The 22373-nt window shown below is 38.4% G+C and overlaps 1 protein-coding gene across 1 annotated transcript in view; it reads right to left on the bottom strand.

The window, feature by feature from the left end:
- Nucleotides 1–22373, bottom strand: part of bahcc1b (BAH domain and coiled-coil containing 1b) — a 227074-nt gene that overhangs the window by 73044 nt on the left and 131657 nt on the right. Inside the window, 1 exon segment of the mRNA XM_051918733.1 lies at nucleotides 17569–17751. Within this exon segment, the coding sequence (XP_051774693.1) occupies nucleotides 17569–17751 (183 nt within the window).

Raw genomic sequence — 22373 nt, 5'->3', positions numbered from 1 at the left:
TAATAGCAAAAACACAATGCTTTATAGATCCAAACTGAGCTATGACTAGAGAAGCAATGGTCATTGTTACAAGGCAGGGGCATTGAGGACAACAGTGAGAGTGAAAATGCAATACACCAACTCAAGAGCTGGATTAATATTCCAGACTTTAGATTCTGTGCTGGAAAAGGGTACCTTACAACAGAATCAATGACAGATACCAACAAATGTAGAGACAAAAAAAAGAGGGAGAAAAAGAAAAGCAGTACATTCAGAAGTGCAAAGGGAACAAGCCAGGCACAGAGCAAAATAAGGAAAGCTAATTAGAGAAAAAAAGAGAAAACAATCAGAGCAATTGGATCTAGTGAGAGGATGAGCGAGATTGACATAACAGGAGGTGGAGTGAGACAGGAGAGCGAGAGTAAGCTGGCACAGCTCAGAGCTGTTGGAGCCCTGCCAACTGCTTATTCTGAATCAGTGCCAGCTGGCAGTCGGTGCGTTTGGGCTTCCTTACTCAAAACTCTTTTTCTTTGTTTTATTTATTTAAATTAGGTAGGAATTTATTGGAGGCAGGGAGACAAGTGGCCTGCTGGTCAGAACTCCGCTTACTAGAAAACGACAGTGGGACAGGAAATGCACTGTAGGGGTAAGACATAAGCTGCAGCATATCATGTCTCTGTCCATCTATTTGTGTCCTTTATTTTCTTTTTGTCACATACGTGTTCTTTATGCTGTGCCATGCCTCCGAGTCCTGCTTTCTTGCCCTATGCTCCTTTACCCACAGCATGTCCGTTTTTTTTTTGTTTTTTTTTTTAACTAAAGCCCATTATTTAATCAGAGGCATCTTCTTGCCTTGGAGTTAACTCTTCACTGCTCTCTGTCTCTGCCGTTTTTGAACTCAAAATAGTGTAACAGCTTGTATGTAATTCATTGTTTTAGAACAGACTTTACAAAAGTGAGTAGTGCCCAGTGATTTGAAATCTACACATCTTCAAAGCCCTGTGTACTATTTAGTCAATCTGTGATTTATACAGTGCCTTGAATAATGAGAACCAACACAGACTTCCTTACTTACTAATATTTGTAGTTCTATCCATAACTTAAAAGTGCTCTATTAGCAGCTTTAAATGTAGGAATACTTTGAAGACAGTTAAGCTATAATCTAGTATTGCCAGAAAAATGAGCGCTGCATCAGTGTCCAAGCACATTACAGGACACCATTCAGAAAAAAGACATTCCTGCTGAGCTGGAATTTCAAGGAGGGAAACTGCCAGAGGCGCTGTTGCTGCAAGTGGCTAATAGACACATGAGCCAATGAGGAAAACCAAGGAAATTTCCTAGTCAACAGCCAAACAAACTTCCTGAACCGAACTGCCACTGTCATGCACTGCAGCATGGCAAGTCAGCTGGGACACAGGACAGAGGGGGTGCAGGATGGATGGCATGTTGTGAAAGAACTCTTTAACAGATGCCTAGGCTGTAATTACACAATGGTGAACTTGTGTGTGTGAGGCATGAAAGACAGTATAAATACATTCATTTGAAAATGTAAGTACACCCCATGAAATGCTTTTTTATTTTCTAACATATGTGGACATATCAAGATTTGATATTCATCTAAATAGTATCAATAGATAAAGGTAATATATAATTTAACAAATGTCAGACCATATTTACATTTTGCAGTCAATTATATAATTTAAACAAACATAAATGCACATTTCACACGTGGAAAAAGTAAGTGTACCCCTACCTTTATTACTACCTCAAATTAGAATCAGGTGCAAATGATTGGCACATCATTAGAGAGGATCTTGTCGGACTCTGTCTTATTTGAACCTCACAACATTTAGTTTGGTTTGGTCTGTGTTGTTGATGTGTGGTGTCATCATTCCGAGACTGAAAGAGCTCTCTAAGGCCTTCAGAAAAAAAAGTTATGGATGCCTCAGAGTCTAGGAAGGGATTTAAAAAGATCTCAAAATGACTGGAAACCAACCATTCTACTGTGTAGAAGATTTCAAACATCTGCCAACTTGTTTAATCCAGGCCACCCCAGCAAGTTCAGCCTGACAGCTAAATGCACAAGGCTGCAAAAAAAGTCTCTAAATAGCCTAGAATTTCATTAGAGGACCTAACGGTAGCTCTTGCCACTGTTGCCATTATAAAGAAGTTGCACAGATGATATCCACATAGGGCTGCTTTGCTACATCTGAGCCTGGGCAGCTCACCATAAAATAATCCACCGTGAATTCTTCATTGTATACCAGAGGATGCTTGAGAATAACAAGTCATTCTGTCAGAAGATTGAAGTTCAACCAAAAGTGGAGCTTAGAACATGACAATGACCCCAAACATTCACCTGTAAACCCACCAAGGAATGGCTAAAAAGAAAGAAAGGGAGGGTTCTGGACTGCCCAAGTCAAGGCCTGGATCTGAATCCTAAGACGCTCTGAAAGGATTTGGAAAGGGCCGAGAATGCCAGACACCCCTCAAACTTCACACAGCTGAAAGAATTCTACATGGAAGAGCAGGAAAAACTTTCTTTCACTTGATGTCAGAGAATGGCAGACAGATATAGGAAATACTGACTTGAGGGGGCAATACCAGCTACTAGAGCCAAGGGTGGACTTAGTTTTTCCATGGACAGAAATGAAATTATATGTTCACTTTTCATTAAATAAACTATTGCAAAGTCAAATTTTCATTTTTTTTTTCAGATTTACATCAACCATACCTAAAGACACTTTTTTTGAATGAAGATCAAATTTTGACATGTTCACATATGTCAAAAAAATAAAAAACAACATGGGGTGTACTTATTTTTTTTTTTATTCTTTGTACCAAAACTTTAATCTGTATTACTGTCTTCAGTAGTCAAAAAGTCAGAAAGCGTTGTTACCTCTTTTTGCATCATCTTCAAACTGCAACTCACGTAAAATAGAAAAACACTGATGCCTAACAGATGTCAGAAATAAAAAAAATAAAAACTGGGCTATAGAGCTACATTTTTTTCATGTCTCTCTGTATTTCATTGCAACTGTTGGTTAGTGGCCTACTACGTGTGAATAGAGACCACCAAATACATACCAAACACCAAAAGAAAAAAAAAAGATGGTGACATTTGTATTCCTTGTCATGTTGTCTGCTCTTGGTCAGTGCAGCATCTGGATCCTGTGGTGTACACTATTTAACTCAGTCTTCCATTACAAATGAGAAACTGAACTGGTCATTAATATGCAATGTGAAGATAACTACAGAAAACTTTGTGATGGCTAGTTGTTTTATTATTTTTCCTCTTACTTTTATTGGTAGAGTGAAGGAGAATGCAGTCTGAGATAGTATACTATATGCCATGCTTGTTAGGCATCTATCAGTCTTAATCCACAGAGCACACCATCACAAATTAGCTTACACAGCAAACAAAATGCTTTTTAAAGTAATGAGAATAAATACAAGATCACTCAATTCATAGCATATTGCAAATATGCAAAATTTAGTGGGTTATACAAACCTAAACATAACGAAGTAAGATGAAAATACATCCAGGTGTTAGTACTCTTTTGCTAACGAGGTACTGGCTCTGAAAACCAAACTGGATAGAAATGGATGGGTGGAAGATGTCTAGTGCTACTAAAATTAATAAAAAAAAATAGGCAGGGCAGAACCCAGAAGCACCTCACTGCATGGTGCCCCTTTACCAACACTGTCCTTAAGCGGCACTCCTTAGAGCAAGCATTGACCACAATCAGCAGATAAATGGATTAGAATGAAGAACTCTCTTACACTACTGTTTGCCCATCAGACATAAAATACAGCTTCTCTCCTGTGCTATTTGTTTAATGCAACTTTTATTTGCCCAATATTACTAACAATATAATTTTTAAGTGCTATTTTTCTTTTCCATATACTTTTTTAACATGAGCTTTGGGGGTCAGAGTGCATGGTCAGCTGTTGAACAGCTCCAGTGTATATTGTTGAAAGCAGCACTCTCAACTTTGTTTTTACTGTTTAAATTCTCATACATTAATACTTAAAAATCTTATCAAATATTACTAAATGAGTTTACAGTAACAAAATTAAAATAAATTATGACTAATAAACTAGCCATAAAATTATCATGCCTTATAAGTAAATGCATTAATGTTGTCTAGAAAATATTTTTTTTAGAGAATGCATGCAGTATTTAATAACATTTAAATTGCTAAATTGTATTGCTTCATATATACAATACAATACAATTTATTTTTGTATAGCCCAAAATTTACACAGGAAGTGCCGCAATGGGCTTTAACAGGCCCTGCCTCTTGACAGCCCCCCAGCCTTGACTCTCTAGGAAGACAAGGAAAAACTCCCAAAAAAACCTTGTAGGGAAAAAATGGAAGAAACCTCAGGAAAGGCAGTTCAAAGAGAGACCCCTTTCCAGGTAGGTTGGGTGTGCAGTGGGTGTCAAAAGAAAAAGGGGGTCAATACAATACAATACACAGAACAGAACACTTCCTATATAAATTTATTAATGTTTATAGTGTACAAAATACAATAAAATACAAAACAAAATTAAAATATTTGATGTCATACAATATATCATCAAATATAAATACTATTTATTTATTAAAGTATTTAAATTATGTATCCAAATACAAAATAACATTTATTCAGAGATTTATCCTCTTTCTCTTCAATTATCCATGCAGCTACTGTTCATTTTTACATTTTTACTGCTGTTCTAGTTAAATTAAAAACAATGTGCATCATATCCACCTATGTATTTTACACATATGTTCATTTCAAAGATATTATTTAAGAAATAAGATCTGTGTTCTAGACTGCATGACCTTTCCACTGTGCCAGCAGCTGCTGCCTTGTGCATCCTCTGCTGGCTACTCGAATACACTGCATGCATCACACATTCCGTACACTCCTCTTTATACGTTTGATGCACAATCATTTAGAAGCTTGCACTTGTAACTGTATTCTTGCAAGGCATATTTATATATAATAATCATTTTATATTTTTTATAAAATTGATATATGGAGCTTTGTATTAAGTTGCAATTGAATCAAAGAGTGAAACATAGATGCTGCCATGATTTAAAACTGTAAAGAACATTTACTTTTTTGACTTTAATTTGTCTGTGTGTGTGTTTTGAACTCATTTTTAATTATTTGGATACATCGCATACAAATAAAGGATGGGTGGTGGAGGAGTAATTATCTTAATGTTTGTCTTTTTTTTTTAATCTTGTGTATCAGCTGGTTAAAAACAAACTCTCTCTATATGAGTTCTTTCTTTTTTAGGTTTCCACTAGACTAAATATTTGTAATCTTTGCCAAACAGAACCTGAAAAAGAAAGACATAATCCAGAAGGGCAAACCCCTCTGATCTGAATGTACAGTCATGTGAAAATAAACACCCTGTGTCGACGACCTCTGTAAACAAACAAAAAAAAAAAGGTTTGAAAGAAATTCTAAGCACCTGCCATCCAATATAAAATGTGATTCTGTGGTCTGCAAATCCATGTTATCTGATTCTTAATAATTAAATGACTGTCTGAATCAAATTTGTCACTAAGCTATTCAAAAGAGATTCATTTTGCCTGTGCAGTGGACACTGTAAACAAAAGTAGCCTTAGTGTGGTACAGTGAATATGTTCAGGTAGACCCTGGGTACCACTCCTATCATTTTTGAACCTTAGCCTCCAGAGGCTTTTCCCTGTAGTACTAACATAAAGTGAAGGTTGACTGGTTCAGAAGCAGCAGATTCGGATTTTAAATCACATCTGACTCCTAATGTGACCCAAAGCCAGCTCATTCACAAAATCCATCAACATTCCACAGAAGCCCCTTCATGTTATAATTCATCTCCTTCAACACATAACCCATACAGGGCTAGCCCTGAAGAGCGGGTTTCTAGTTTCCAGGGAGGGGCCTGAGTAACGCGATATGCAACTGTCTGTGAAAGGTGGCAATGCTGTGTGCTGTTGTTGTGCAACAAAGCCCTAGTGTAGGCTGCTGCATTTTAGCTGTCTCTGACTGAGCAGGAAGCAGGTGTTCATTGTGCTTGGGGTACAGTAGGCATCCTTTCCTTTCTTTCTTCAGTGGTGCAGGCTTGAACTGGAACTATGATAGCTGGAGAGGGGCACATTCCCTAAGAATATACAGCCACACAATTTGAACTTAAACCTTGCAAATGACAGCATTCTCCCTAGTTTTGTCTTTTAGAAGCAGTCCCGATCTATTTCATTAAATTGATTTTACAGGAAAATTAGACATAAAAGAATTCAGCTGGCTTGAATGCAGCAATGTGATACCTCAGAGCTTCATATGGCTTTCTAACAAATCCAATGTCCTGGCTTTGAATTCCACTTACAGTTCTTTTGTCTGTGGATTCTGCATGTCATGTCAATGTTTGTGTGGCTTATCCTCCAGGTATTCTGGTTTTGCTTTCACATTTCCCAAGTGCATACAGTTTAGGTTAACTGGTGATTCCAAACTGGCTCTGTGATGGTGTGCCTGGATTCAGCTCTGTGCCCAGTGTTTCTGGGACAAGCTGAGGTTGACAGTAATCCTAACCTGAATTACGTGGGTTTGAGAATGCCATTTATCTTATGATTTAAACCAATAATTTACAATAAACAGCTAGTCAGGCAAGCAAAATATCTAAGCTAGGTTCTGTGGAACTTGGATTTAGTAACAGTTAAGCAAAATTGACACTTTACTGTAAGTGTACTGAAGTATCACTTTTTTAATTTATATGAATCCCTTGATCAGTGGTATGTGAAAAGGAAGAGCTGTGGTACTGCTACAGCATCACAAAAAACAAGGAAGATCAGAATTTGAGGAGTAATGTGCTATCCTAAGACCTGACAAGATCAGCATTTTAGACACTGACATTTAGTCAGCTAATGAGACTTGTGAACATTAAACTGAAGAAGGCAGAACTACTAACTAAACTCTACAAAGACCTGTACTGTAGTTGACAACCTGGAATGTTGGATAGTAAAAACTCAAGCAGATCAGGATCTGGAAAAATGACGCCTTTCTGAGATAGGATATGATTTAGAGAGATTGGGTTCTCATAAGGTATATGGACATTAGTATAGTGTAAAGACATGGCTTTTGAAGATCAGAATTGAATAAGTGGGTGTAGCTGCAACTGGAAGGTTTGTAGTTTCATCTGGAAAGAATTAAGCTGGGGTTACAACATTAAGCCCATATTAAGTTTAATGTACTTAGGAGGCTGAGGAGGTTGAATTTTTAAATTAAGTGAGAATATCTGAAAGTCAGGACATGTAAATGTTTAAATACCTTCAGAAAAATTCAAGTTCTCAATTGCTTAATTGGAAGCTACTGAATTAAAGTCTTCAAAATCAGAACTGAAGATAACCAGAATTTAACAATAAAAACTATTACCACAGAACAAAATGGCCTATATGTGGGCCACAGCACCTTTGCCACCAATAAAAATATCACCATACCATGGTAGATGCTTGTTTCTGGGCTCTCATTACATTACAGAAAGACACACTTTGTAAAAACATTGAAGGATATGAGATGAACTGTCAAATGATTATCTTGGAAATTTATCCTACAGTGTTTGAAGAAAAAAAAAAAAACAACTGTTCTTCACAGTGGATGTGGCGAGTCCTCCAGACAAAGAGAAGAGAGAGATTGGGCAACGATTTTGTTCCAGTTCACCAACTCCGGATGCTCAGCTTCACCACAGGAGTGAGGTCGTTATCTGAAGACAATGTCTGCAGTTGAGAGGCATACCACAGCTTCTCAGCCTGGGTGGCAGTGTCAGTTAGCAGGGCAGGAAGTGAGTCGTTGTCAAGTCAGTTTAACCAAAATGTAGGGATGTCTGTGAACAGGAGGTAAAACCGAGTATCTCTGCCTGATAGTGCCCATCAGAAACTGCTTGAGGAGCGTAGTTAAGCAGTATGCTAGTCTTACCAGGCAGCAGGTGGCACCCTAAGCATTTGATGCCTACCCACTCCCCCACACCATACTGGAAGAGTCAGCAGTTGGAACTATGGAAGTGAGGAGGCACGTTGAGATGGAGACTGAAAGAAAATGAAAAGTTTTCAAGCACATGACTGATGTCTACCCGTGTGCACCTTATAAGTGACTGTTGTCACTTACATTGTTTCCTGTGCTAGGATAACTGAATTCAAATTGAAAAGCAAGCTTAATCAAATTGACAAAGTTAGACAAGGATGGGAAAGCTCATCAGAAACACAAAGCTCACATAATGGGTTATAACGACCATACAGGAGAGCGGCTACTTCAGCAATTCCCACTAAGAAAACAGCAAAACCATTTCAGACTTGCCTAATCCAGTTCAGGATCACAGGGCCAATGTGCCCAGCTGAAATGGGCCTGACAGCTAGTTCCATCAGGCTGCAGTGCTTATCATTGCACTATTCATTGAAAAAATGTAGGACCAGATATTTCAGAAATTTCATGGTATAATGTTTGTGGAGAAGAGGCATAGTGTGACCTCAATCTGAGAAATACAATACTGGTTTTTCTTTTTTTGATAATGTTTAAAAAGAGAATTTTACATATTAAAAAACGGGCACAAATGTTGTTTCTGACACACGAAAATGTGGTCCAATAGTTAAAAACTCCTCATACCTTTTTAGATTACCACCAGCCATGTAAGAAAGAGACCAACCTATAAAGTAAAAGTAAAGTGGTAACACTCAAAAGGACTGTGAAGGAGTTGATATACATGTGAACATCCGTTGGAGACGGCCCACGGAATCATTCTGCTCAGTTGTACAGCTGAACTCTGGAGGTGGCACCTCAATCCATCTGCTTTCTGAAGAGCTTCATCTTCATACTGAGGAAGTGCAAGCAGTAGCGTCTGTATGCCTGACAGGGTAGGCCACAGGCAGCAGCCCAGCAAGGAGCTTCTGGAGTTTGGGGGGCGGAGATGAAGAAGCTTCTCTCTCTGTTGGATCAGGTGTGAAATCATACCGAAAGCATATTATGCAAGTCTAAAGTGGGTAATTAGAGTAATTGCTAGTCCCATTTTCCTAATATGTTTTTTATGCAAAATACAAAATATGCAATTATCCTCAAGATCAAACTGATATATCATAAATATGCTTGATTTGATTATGTACTTAATCAGCTATATGAAATTATGTGGAATGCAGATTATTAGCAGCAGCAATTGCAGTATCACTAGTAGCTGTAGTAAAGGTAATACTGCTGGTTTGTATTATTAATATTAATAACAAATGTATTTCAAGAATCATTATTATCAGTAAAATAATGAGAGCAATGACACTAGAGTATAGCTATGAATTGTTATTAGAAGCTATAATGAGGACTGTATCAGCACTGGTAACAGGCGTGTTACTATTGATACTACTTTATTATGATTGGCAATATTACTATTAATAATAACCAAGAGATGAGACCCTGGGGAGGCAGAGCTTTTTCAACATTCAGAGAATAATGGTGACCGATGTACAGCTAGTCACAGTATTATTAACAGTGGTATAAATAGAACAGCTGTTGATAAAAATCAGTGTTATATGCAGTAAATATTATTATTATGTGATTGGCTACTTCTGTAGGGCGCTATGGGGGAGGAGTGGTTACCACTGCCTTCTCAAGGATCTAGAGTCCCAGGATCGAATCCCAAATCTGATTGCTGCCTGTGTGGACTCTGCACATTCTCTCCATGTTTTCATGAGCGTTTCTCTGGGTAGTCTGGGGTTTCTTCTACAGTCCATGATACACTTGTCAGGTTGATTGCTAACTTTAATTGGCCCCATGTTGTTGTATTTAAAGGGTGTCCTCTCAGATGGTCTCTGCCTTGCACCTAGTGCTACCAAGATGGACTAAAGCCAATGTCACATTATGTAACTTCTAATCATTGGATATATCAGACTTGCCAACCGCAGTTTCCAAACGTTTCACCAGATCATGTCAATTTAAACAACTGAAAAATCGCAGGGCATGACACATTTAGTGACTTGAGTGACATGCTGCCTGATGGAGCCAGTGCTGCACTAAAGGTTTACAGGTACAGCAAGTCCAGCTGCAATCTCTGCAGTCCCAACCCCCCCCCCCCATTCTGTCATGGTACATAAAACATGAGACATCAAACAGAAAAACCTCTCTTCTGTTTTTGAGGTGTAAACACCCACGTTCCTTATTCCTTGTTGCTACATTCTACGTATTACTTTGCACTTCTGGCTGAGTGCTCATTTGTTGTCAGCTCTCATGAACACAGAGGCTACCCTTCTGAATAACAACAAAATTGATTTATCAGTGCAAGACGTAGAATCATTGGAGTGGTTTGTTGGGCATGTCACATTGCAAGACAAGCTTCACAGCAGTGTGCTGCCAACTGCCTCTGAATCACTAAGATTACGTAAATGAAGGCTACAACACTGCGTTAATGTGACATGGCTTTAAGGCTCCCAGTGAACGTGAGTTCAGATTAAGCAAATTTGAGATTGTTATTTGTATTCTTTTAGTAGTAATGGTTTTTATATTAATATCAGTATCAAAAAAATATTAGCACAAATCAATCCTAATCCTTATTTGATATAGTACATTTTATGATAAGTGTCACCACATCATGCTTTATAAAGTGAAGCAACACAGCATCACAATGTATATTGCAAGATAACTGAAATACAAGAAAAAGTAGCAGATGGATAGACATTTCAATAATTTCAAAAAATATTTTGTAGCAGTGAAACTTCACGCCAAATGTGTGTATGGGTATACTTGTTGTCCATGTGTTCAGGGGTTTTCTTCCTTCAGTACAAGTAGACGCTGCTAAGAGTGAGGGAGTGTCGACTGAAGTTGGTTACTAGGCAGCGTCTGCTGCTGCTGCTATGCTGGGCTCTACAGCCTTGACCTAGAGAGACAGTGTGCAGCTTCTATGCAAGCCTTATTATTGCTCTATCAGATTATTATGTATAGTAGTATTACAATTGTAGTTATTTCTACAAGTATTTTCTTCTCATTAACATTACCAGTGACAATATCATAAGTAATTGTAGCAGCAGCAGAAGTAAAGGTACAGTATAATTAAGATCACCTTTAATGGTGTATTTAATGCCTTGTTGACCCCAGTTAAGCCCTCTTTGCTAGACACTCATTGTTGTGGATGATTTAACGTCTACATTGAAATCCTTATATGTAAACTTACACAAATTATGCTATTTGCTCATGGATTTGTTTCTAGAATTTTGTGCTTTTGTATTTTTTATTCCTGCTTGCTCTTTCTTATTAAAAATCAGAACTTTGTTTTATTTATTAATCATTTAATTATTTTTGATATTAGTTTGTATCCAGTGTTAGTCCCTAATTTGACATTTTTCTGTGCTATTTCTTTTGTACACATTTAATATTTGTGAAATGCTATGTAATTGAAATATTATTATTATTACATTTATTAATTTGGAAACAAGTACTTAAGTTCTTATTTATCGTTTGTTGTCAGGTGGATTGAGATGGATGGTATCCCATGCAGTGTGATTTCCTGCCCTTTCTTTGAGATGATGCTGTTGCCCTCGAAGGACTAGAAACAATGGTGGATGGATGTGTTGTTTTGGAGCCTTTAGGTATGCACCTGTGGTGATCCCTTTTTTTAAACATGTAAACTTTGCATATAAACTCTTTCCATGCTACATTCTGGGCAGCAAGTGTTTTTATTTTTAAAACATTCATGATTCTTGTCATGACAGCATAAGCAGCAGGTCATATGTAATATCTCGAGCTGATCTTCTGTCATGGGGCAGTTTAGACTGAGGGCGCATTAGTTTCCTGCTTAGTGAATTGCAGTCTTGGCAGGAAGACAGGGTGGTTTGAATAACCATGGAAACCTGTTGCATGCTGCAATCATGAAATGTACAAGAGTAGTTGGGTATGGGTTGGTCAGTTTTGTATTCAAGCATAGTGAATTTTTATTTCACTTACTTGTCTTTTCTACCTCTTTGAAGCAACATGACTTGAAGATCATAAGTGCATATTATGACTGCTCCCATTATTCAACAAGAGAGGGACTAGCAGGAGAAGTTACTAGGCGTGTTAGTAAATGGAGGTGACTGAGCCTGCAGTCTTGAGATTTACAAATCACTGCCTTAAAAATAGCACATACTTCCTTCCTCACTGTAATGGGAGCTGAGAAAACAGAAGGCAAAATAGACAATGACCTCAGTAACGTTCACCTTCACCTCATCATGAAAACACAGTTTAGAAATTTATGGCGTGTGTTACGCATGCACCTTTTAGTCTCATCTGGTCCCTAGATTACATTTCATGAAGGGACTTCATATTATTTAGGGGAAATCATCATCATCATCATCTTGTACCTATCTGCACCCTTTTGTCCAGTGCAAAACCATTAACCACCAGCTTCATGCACCCACATGAAGTACTAGATATGTATGTTATTACAGCTCACCTCAACAGATTAAAGAGGCAGACTCCTCTAAGGCCTAACTTTAAGGTAATTCACAAGTTTACTTTTGTAGCTAAAAAAAGAAAAGGTTAAAAAAAAAAAAAAACCAATCCCAGGAAGCTGTTTTAACCCAGCATCTAAAATCTGGAGGTGCATTTATTAACAGTGAATGAATTCAGTTAGGTGCAGACAGAGGGAGGCATGATTCGGGTTGGGGGAGGGGGGGGGGTGTTTGGGCTATCAGCCCATCTGTTTGTCACTATTCCTTAGTTCTTTACTTTGAGAGAAAATAGGTGAGAGAGGGAGCATCACTTATTCCTAGCCTTTTGTTCCCTTCACATTTTTGTACATTACTTCTTAAGTTGTCTTTTTAACACTCTCCCCAATTCATTCATTCTGGCATTCGCAGTGACACTCTCTCCCGATAAAACTCTTGCTGTGTCTCCTGTGCTTCCCCTTTTTCACTGTCTCTTGTTCTTCTCATGCAGATTCACATTTTCTCTCTGGTTCTCTCAGAGTCTTTCTTTCAGTGCTTCCCCACTTTATTCCTTAACACGCATTTATTTTTCACTTGCTTATTATGACTCTTGCTTTTTTATCCACTTTTCTTTTCACCTTCCCATTCATACCTTACCACTATGGACTTTCAGTACTTACTCTTCCTCTTCATCCTCCTCTTTTCCTCACTTCCAGTTTTTCCTTAGCGTTTCATGCATTACTTTCATATCATTGTGTTCTTCTCAAACCCATTCAAGCTGTCTCATTATTTTTCACTCAATCCTTTCTGCTCCTTCATGCATTCCTATTTCACCTTACAACCTCTTTTATGCTTATCTGCATTCTTTTCAATCCTATTAACATTTTCTCAACAGTTCTTTCTGGGTCATTTCTGCTCCCAGATCATCCCAGTTTTCTCCTTTTATTACTGCTCTTTATCACACTTTCTTGTGTTCTTCTAACATCTCTGTTGTCTCTAAAATCATGTGATAGTACATGCAGTTCTTACATGTTCAGAACCACTTTTACTCTGCCTCCGCCACTTACTTTCTCAAACCTTGATACACTTCTTCAGGTATACTGTAGTATAGCATAACATGGTATAGTTTGTTTTTTTTTCTCTTCCACTTGCCCTGTGTTTAGGTATATGTTGCACAATGGTACTGGAGAATGTTACTTTGTGCCACTGTATGCTGCAATACTGTGTATGGATGGTATGACAATAAAGCTGCGCTTGACTTCACTTGAATTGAAGTACAAATATCAGTTAAAGTTAATTGTCCACCATTCTTTAAAGATGTGTTCAAAAAGGTTGAAATGTGCACTTTTGCAGTGTTGTATAAGGTGCTGGGATATAATATCAGTGTGGTTGTTAAGCTAATTAATGAGGTGTACTGAGTAACACTAAATGAAGTACTTGATTTACTTACACCACTCTTCTATATTTGTACAACTGGGGCACTGGCAGGTTAAGCAGTAGTAGCAGTTAGTTGTGATTGCAGTAGTATTGTCACATGTATAGTGTACAGCCCAACAAACTTGGCACTCTCCAGCATCATGATAAACAAGAATGTATTAAAATACATTTTCTTTAATAGAGAACACAAGTCAGATTATCTGATGTACCACTTTCTCCTCTCATTCATGCTGATTCTACCACACTCACACTCATGCTTGCACATTCTTCCTCTCAGTTATCATCTCCTCTTCTCTACCTCTCATGTTCTTTTTCTCTTCTTCATGTTCTCTCTCTCTCTCTCTCTCTTGCTCAGTCACAAGCAGCAGATTTGTTCAGTCATTGAGTTACAGTGGCGCTGAGTGCCAATAGCAAAGCCCCACTGTGCAGCTGCCAACAACAATTACTGTTCTCCATGGCAGCTGCCAGCAGCTTAGGAGAGAGAGAGAGAGAGACTGGTTAACCCCTGCTGTGCCGTCTTCAACAGAATAGATAGATGTGAGAGTACAAGTAAATCCAGCCTATGGAATTTGAGACACACTCTGTAAAATAAACCAACTGATGAGAACAATTCTGCATGCCTGAATGGATCTTTTTTATTTTAGGGATGTTCATTAAGTGACAACAAATAACCTAACTGTGTAAACAGGCAATTCCTTTCAGCAGTTGGATGAAAGCATACAACTACCAAAAATGTCTCAGTTAACAGGTTTCTTTTTTTTGTCATCCAATCACTGAAAAGCTGATTCTATTCTCTGGCAGGTAAGGAGCAATGTCAAAACAGAGGCAGTGCCAAAGCATTCAAACGGAGTAGGCATCCACTCTACAATGCCTGCTATGGTTAAAAGGGGTCTCCTAACCACAATAAACCAGGCCCCATGTAACTGGAGCATTGGTCCCTCCCTCTTTATAGATCAACCAGTCCTCTGTGCTCAGACTGCTTTGAATGTGCAATGGTGTCACTGCTACTGGACGGCACAGGTTGTCACACCAATTCTGCTGTATTATTTTCATCATCACAACCAGAAAAGCTAACATTAAGTTTAGTTTTCAAAAAGCATTGAAGAAACACCTCATCAGAAAAACTCTGTCATGGATGGTCTGATGATCTATTACTTAGTTGTAACATTTTTCCATATGCAGATTAAGTTTTATTTCTTATATATTTTTGTGTACTAGATACTTAATTTATTAATGTACATTAGAGCCTTGTAGCTTATTTATGTCAACACCTTGCTCACTTGGACTTTCAAATACAGACAGTGAAACTTAGCATTTGTGTAACTGCCGTGAAATTTCTCTTTACAAACGAATAATTAGCAAGTCACTATAGAAAAAAGTCACTTTAAAATACATTAAATGTAGCATGCCATATGAATTGATTGCTTTTTATTGCATCCATTTTTATGTACAATCAATAAGAAAACCAAAGTCAAATGTCTTCAACGGGGATTCCAAAGCCCAATCCCCAGGGACTCCAGTGCCTGCCTGTTTCTTTTTTAACTAATTATTTAATCACAGGCTAATTTCCACCTACAACTGGACTCCAAGCTTAATGAAGTGTGTCATATTCTTGTTTTAACATTAATTATATTAAGCTAAAAAACACCCAGAAGGATTTGCTTTACATTATCATAATAAGTTAAGAACTAATCTGTGTCTTTTTGAACAAAAATTATTTAATTTTCCTGAAATATGTTATTTCCTGTGTCACCCTTTTTATAAAGTGGCTGTGCGTATATATATATATATATATAAATGGCTGCAAATGACAATAAATAATATGCTTCTCTTTAGGAAACACTGGTCAGTGATTAAACAATTATTCAAAGTAACCTGAACATTACCATGGTACAGTCACTTTTATATAATTTCATAGCCAGAGCACAGGAAGGTGAAGTATCTTGCTACAACTCACACAGTGACCCAAAAGCAGAGACTGAACAGATGACCGTACTGCTTCTATAGTAACACTTTACCTCCTCATCCATACTTCCTAAGATATCTGCCATACATTAATGGCCAAGGTCACTTGTCAGTACATTACTTTAAACGTATATATTAACATGACAGTTTCATCCAAAGCAACATACAAATCCAGATTGGCAGATTGGTTTTCATTTTTGTACAGTGTGAACACCAGTACTTGTTCAAATTCACCCAGAGTAATGCACTGAACCAACTGTGCGGACTGAATCAGTGCAGTACAGTACAAAAGGTACAGTAAAACCTCAATTATCTGTCACTCGATTAACTGTCAGGGCTAAAAAAAAAAAACCCACTGCACACTCCAGCGCCTACCTATTACTGTACTACTACTGCCGTGCAATACACTGCGAGTTTTGCACATTGAAACAACTTTCCCTTGTACATAGTGTTCATCCCAGCACCACAGTGTCAGTTATGTACCTTCAGTTTTAATAGTGTTTCGTAACTTTTCTCTTTTGTTATAATTAATCTACTATACATTGTTATGGCTGATAAATGTATGTTTGTGGTGTTGGAATTGTCACAAAAAATGAAATGATTAAACATTTACTAAATGGATAAAGTGTATCAGGTATTGTTTCAATTTACAGAGTAGGAAGAACAGTGAACAATATAAAGTGTGATGCCGACAAAATTGAAAAATATGTCGAAAATGGAAACCACTGATGGTAATGTTATTATGTATCAATGTTGATGTCCTTCTGTATTGAATTTTTTTTTAATTCTGTTATATTATGTTTTGTTAATGTACCATGATGTGAAAGCAGCTTGTGATGCGCTAGAACAGGAGCAGAAAATGTGTAATGAATGCTGTAAGTGATGGGACTGGGTGAAGGGCTTCTGTTCCACAAGCTCAGGAGATGAGTGACAAGAGAAGTTAGGAGAAAAAGGAAGGTGTGTTGGAAGGATGTTTTCAGTAGGGAGTCAAGAGACAATAGGCAGGAGTGTTTACATTAGAGAGAACAATGCAAGTGGCAGGAGATAAACTGATTGGTAGGGAAAGCTTTCTTTTGTTGTTTTCGAGGTGTGCTCTGTAACCCAGATAACAGCACCGTTTTTTTTACAAAACAGAGACTCCAAGTAAAACACAGAAAACTCTAGTACCTCCAAGTTGTATTTGCTTATTATGCTGGTCGTTACAATATTATACAGTATGAATAAATTAATTTTGTTAAAACTAAATTATATTTTGTTTTGTAAATAAATACGACTATTTGCTAAACTAATCTACTGTATATAATTTTTAAAGTAGCTGTTCTTTTATTCGTCTTTTGTCTTATCCGTCATAGCCTCAGTCCCGACCCCTCACACATAATCGAGGTATCACTGTACTAAGTTAGCCACTAGACTTTTCTGCAAGTCAGGTAAGATAACAAAAGCTGAACTGCACAAGCTTTACTGAAAAAGAGCAAACCCAATGATAGAAGCCAGCAAGGGATTTACATCGAATACAAAACTGGTTTTAAGTTAGCATTGGCCCATAATAAGAAAAGAACATTTATTTATCTTCATTCCAGTCTAAAATAAGCAAAACCCTACTTTCACAGAACAGGTCGTTTAAATATTCTATAAGGATGACAATGACTGATGTTACAGATTTTAAGAGCCAAAAAAAAAACCTGTAGTCTGACAAGTTCTCACTATGTGGAAACAAAGTGAAGGTGTTAACAAGGAAGATAAGGCAAAAAAAAAAAAAAAAAGAGGTGTCACTTACCATCATGTGAATGGGGGAACCAAATCTGTGATGTCCCAGTATGTGGTCCCCCACGGAAGGCAGGGTCAGAAGGGGAAGAAGCAGAGCCTGATGGGTGTGGTGGGTGGGCAGTAGGTGATCCAAGACTGCTGGCCAGGAAGGTTCCCATGAAGGAGGCTGAAGAATTACCCATTAGTCCACTACCTATTTCCAGAAAGACAAGTAAAGAGAGAAGGATGAGAGCAGTGACACAACCATGGAGTGATTCATTTATTTTCAAAAATCCACTTATATCTTTTCTTTGATTTGCATAGCAAGGAATTATCATGGAAGTAGCGGGCATAGTCTCTCCTACCATGCTGACTAGAGAGGTGGAAAGGGGTGGAGTTGGGGATTGAGGGCTTGCTGCTATCATCTTCATCTAACTAATAAAAACCTCATGATACTCAAGCATGAGATTTAAAAAAAAGACATCACAGGCTAGAACACTGGTACACTACATAACGGCAGCATTGTAGTGCTAAATTTTATTTAACCAAGAAGAGCTTAATCTATGCTTGTCAAAAGGCACTGATGTCACCGTACAATAGTGGGAATTAAAAAAAAATTCACAGCTGCAGGTTGGAGTTTGTGTGTCAGTGCAGTGCCTCAGAGCTGCCCTTGCATATTTCCTAAGGCACTCTTCTGTTATTCCAGTTCAGTGATCAAGTTAAACTTCCCAGCATTCAGCAGGACTCAGCAGTAGCTCTCCCCTCACAACACATTAAACTGTGTTTTGACTGCCTCCACCAATCAGAGTGACATTTGGGACCTGTTCCGCCCAGAGCAAGGTGGGCCTGAAGCAGAGAAAGCAAAGCAGATTTAACTTTAGATGGGTAGGAATCTCCCTTTCGTGCCCTCAGTAAAACAAGGGATTTTCCTTGTCTGGGATTTTTTGGGGCAGATATTGAAAACAGCTGGACTGCAGAATAAAATACATCTGCTTCTAGCATGCACGTGTAACGGAGGTTACACCAGCCACTGAGTTAAACTGACAGTTATTTCTTTGATGTGTTAGCAGGAAAATGGGTAAGGAAATCTAAACAAGTGTTTTACTGACTAGTGAAAAACAAACTCTTACTAAATTATTGTCGGACTTTAAAAAGGTAAAAATGAATTTCACATACTGGCCTTCACAAAGTTCTAAAGCCTCACCATACAACTATTGGTGAACATATTTCTTGCTTTCTAGCTCCTACCAGATCTTGACTCTTTAAGGTACTGTTGGTGCTCAGGTCTCACCTGAAAAATCCCACTTTTCTTTTTTTCAGATTAGCAACACCATTGCTTCCTTATCTAACTGACTTCCATGGACCACCTGTACTGAAGCTCTCTCAAAAAGGCTAGTTATCAGCTCTCACCATCAATCCACTCCTGTTCTTGGTCTACTCACTTTTACATATTTAGACTCCATCTCGTGTTTATTTACTTGTTTACTTAATACTGGAACAGTGTTTCACAACTGGGACAAAATCCACATTGTTCCTCCTGAATCTGAGACTCAAACAATAGCTGAATCCCCCTTTTCAGAACCCTGGCATAGACCTTCCCAGGGAGGCCGAGGAGTGTGATCCCCTAAAGTTGAAACTCTGCCAGGACCAACCAGGTAATTTGACCATTCCTTCTTGGACATTTTAGAGACAAAAGTAATTCATCTGACAGGGGCCAATCTCTCCATTTTTTTATCTGAGGCAATCTGTTATCAAAAATAACACTAGGTTTACATGTCCACTATCCCAAATTTTTGATGAAGAATTAGAAACTTGCACAGTACAAAAATAGCTGTGCAAGCTGTAGGTGTGTCAGGCACCAAAGTCTGAAGAGGCTAATCAGCTTTTACTCCACCTGACGGCTCATTCGGTCAATGATCTTTTTGCAGCCGCCTCTTAAGGGCCAAGACGGTATTCCCTTAATTGTGTGGAGGAAAATTTTGAACTTGTCAGAAAGGAAGACCCACAATTACCATCCTCTGTGTCATTGTCATGTCTGAGCCAAAGATAACAAAGACGTGCTGCCACAGTAATGGTGAGAATGAGCATACAGAACCCATGGGGGATTGATACACTCCCCCTGAAGCTTGCCCCAGCAAAAAAAGAAGCTTTGCAGTTATAAAGAAGATGTTATTCTCCAGTTCCAAGTTGGGTACCTATGTGCCCTGGCACACCTGAGGTTAATGTTTTATTTTTCTGAGGCTCGGCCCTTTCAATGTGCTTTCTCCATGTATTTGTTGGTGAAATCATTTTGCCTAAAATCATATTTTTCTATGTTTTTAAAGCCTCTTTGTGATGGCATGTTCTGTGAAAGGTGCTACATGAGATAAGGTTTGGCTTGATTTAAAAAGTGTATTAGTGAAAGGGGGATTTAGAAAGAAATGAACAGGGGAACAAGACCCTGGGATTCTTCAAAGGGAAGTAAATCTTGTGAGTCAACTGCAATGGTGTGTCCACATGCAAGAAAACATCTGCCACGTTCTCATGGCTACACGAAACAGCTCTCTGTTCCTAATTTCAGACAGGCCCTCAGTTTACGCAGCATATGCAAGCATAAAAAAATAATGGGCATCCAATATCCATCCATCCATTTTCCAACCCGCTGAATCCGAACAAAGGGTCACGGGGGTCTGCTGGAGCCAATCCCAGCCAACACAGGGCACAAGGCAGAGAACCAATCCTGGGCAGGGTGCCAACCCACCGCAGGACACACGCAAACACACCAAGCACACACTAGGGCTAATTTAGAATCGCCAATCCACCTAACCTGCATGTCTTTGGACTGTGGGAGGAAACCCACGCAGACATGGGGAGAACATGCAAACTCCACGCAGGGAGGACCCGGGAAGCGAACCCAGGTCTCCCAACTGCGAGGCAGCAGCGCTACCCACTGCACCACCGTGCCGCCCGGGCATCCAATATTTACAACAAAATACAATACCACAAATAGTATCAGGTGGTACCTGCTGTACAAAGTGTTCAATCTCACACTGAAGCATGTTGAGCCAAGAGGTACGAATGAACCTGATCTCAGTAACTGTTACGATTAGCAACATAAGGTGAACTGGGGGACTCTGGGTATGCTCTTCACTGCTTTATTCCACGTGTAAAAAAATAAATAAATAAAGTGAATTCACACCTGTTTAGGCAAATTCTCCTGAGCATTTTTCTGGGTTTGGAGACTCTTTCCTGTTACTACATAATTTTCAGTTTGATCTTTAAAGTTACTTAAAAAAACAAAAAAGAGAATGCAATACCTCACCAAATTTCAGACTGACCTCAGGCCAAGTTGAAATGCATTATCGACCCTGGGTATATCTCTTCTAAATCTGAGGCATAAGTAATCCCTAAAACTACAATGGGAACAAAGGATTATGAAAGGTGAGGAGAGTGAACATTTTATGACAAAATTAGAAAGATACAGTAACGTATGAGGAAAATTTTCCATTCCCCAACTGTTATGATATGACATATAACATTCTCAAACACACCTAATCCAGTTGAGCACATGAGAGGGTTCTAATAGCCTATCCCAACAACATTGGGTACAAGGCAGAAACCAACCCCAAGCAGCCTGGCGGTCCATTGCTCTTTACACTCAGGCCTGTACCTACACAAGATCAATATGAATTCTCAGTTAACCCAACAGCACATCTTTAGGAATGTGGGAAGAAAAGTTGAGCACCTGTAAGAAAATCTGCAGAAACACAGAGAATGAATGTGCAAACTACCACTCAGAAAACAGCCAGGCTTAACATTCAAACCCAGGACACTGGATCTGTGAAGTAGTATCACTAAATACTGTGCACCACTTTACTGATTCACATGGTTTTCAAATATTCTTACTACCAGAATTTTTTTCAGCTCTCCTAATCATACTTTTTGTAATGTTTAATGCATGAATGAATTGTACACAATCTGTCATAAAGTTAAACCTCTAAATTAAAAAATTTTCCGAACCTCTGTTAAACATCACTCAGAGGATTAACAGGTAGGCACCTGTCATTGAACTGGTTGACAATTTTGAGGTAAAATTCTCAAGATATTTTAAAACCTGTGGTGGAATCAGAAACAGGGTGAGAACTTTGATTCATCGTAATCTTATATCGCCATGCTAATAGGAGATTAGTGGCCTGGCAGCTCTGGAGCACTGCACATTATAGCTTGGGCAGTGACATGCATACTAACATTCCAGTGAGAAGAAGCCAACAGACAAAACCATTGCACATCAAAGACGGGGAAAGATTTGTTGGAAGTGTAATTGGGGACTCACCTCACAGGTTCTTACTAGTGTGAAATGTTGAAGGTAATGAATTTTGAGAGGTCTGGAGGGATAGTTAATAAAGAATGGCTCCAGAGGGGCAAGTGGTCCAAAACTCTGTTCATATCCTTAAAATCCCTTCAGTCTTTTCCTTTCATGATTTTTCAAGCACAGTAAATATTGGCATTGGAGTCATAAATCAAGCAGATCACTGCACTACACTAATTCTGTTAATTAAAGAAACACAATAGCACCAATTACAGAAACATACAATTCCTCCAATAGCCTTGTTCAGGTAAGACAGCAAGTGACAAGAAAACATTGCTGCTTTTAAGCAGAACCCGTGATTAGAGGAATTAATACTTTAATTATTCATTTTTTTGTATAATTTCCCTCCATCATCCTGTCTTAATATACATTAACTTCTAATGAAGCTCACTTAAGAGAGAATTGTCTTTTGTATTTGTGAAGAGACATTAAGTTTCCCCATACAACACCTGCACTGGTCACTATGTGTGAAGATGGCTAAAGTGATT

This window comes from Erpetoichthys calabaricus, chromosome 14, assembly GCF_900747795.2.
Source record: "Erpetoichthys calabaricus chromosome 14, fErpCal1.3, whole genome shotgun sequence".
In the NCBI taxonomy this organism is placed as follows: domain Eukaryota; kingdom Metazoa; phylum Chordata; class Cladistia; order Polypteriformes; family Polypteridae; genus Erpetoichthys; species Erpetoichthys calabaricus.
This window is presented reverse-complemented; position numbering and strand designations above follow the sequence as displayed.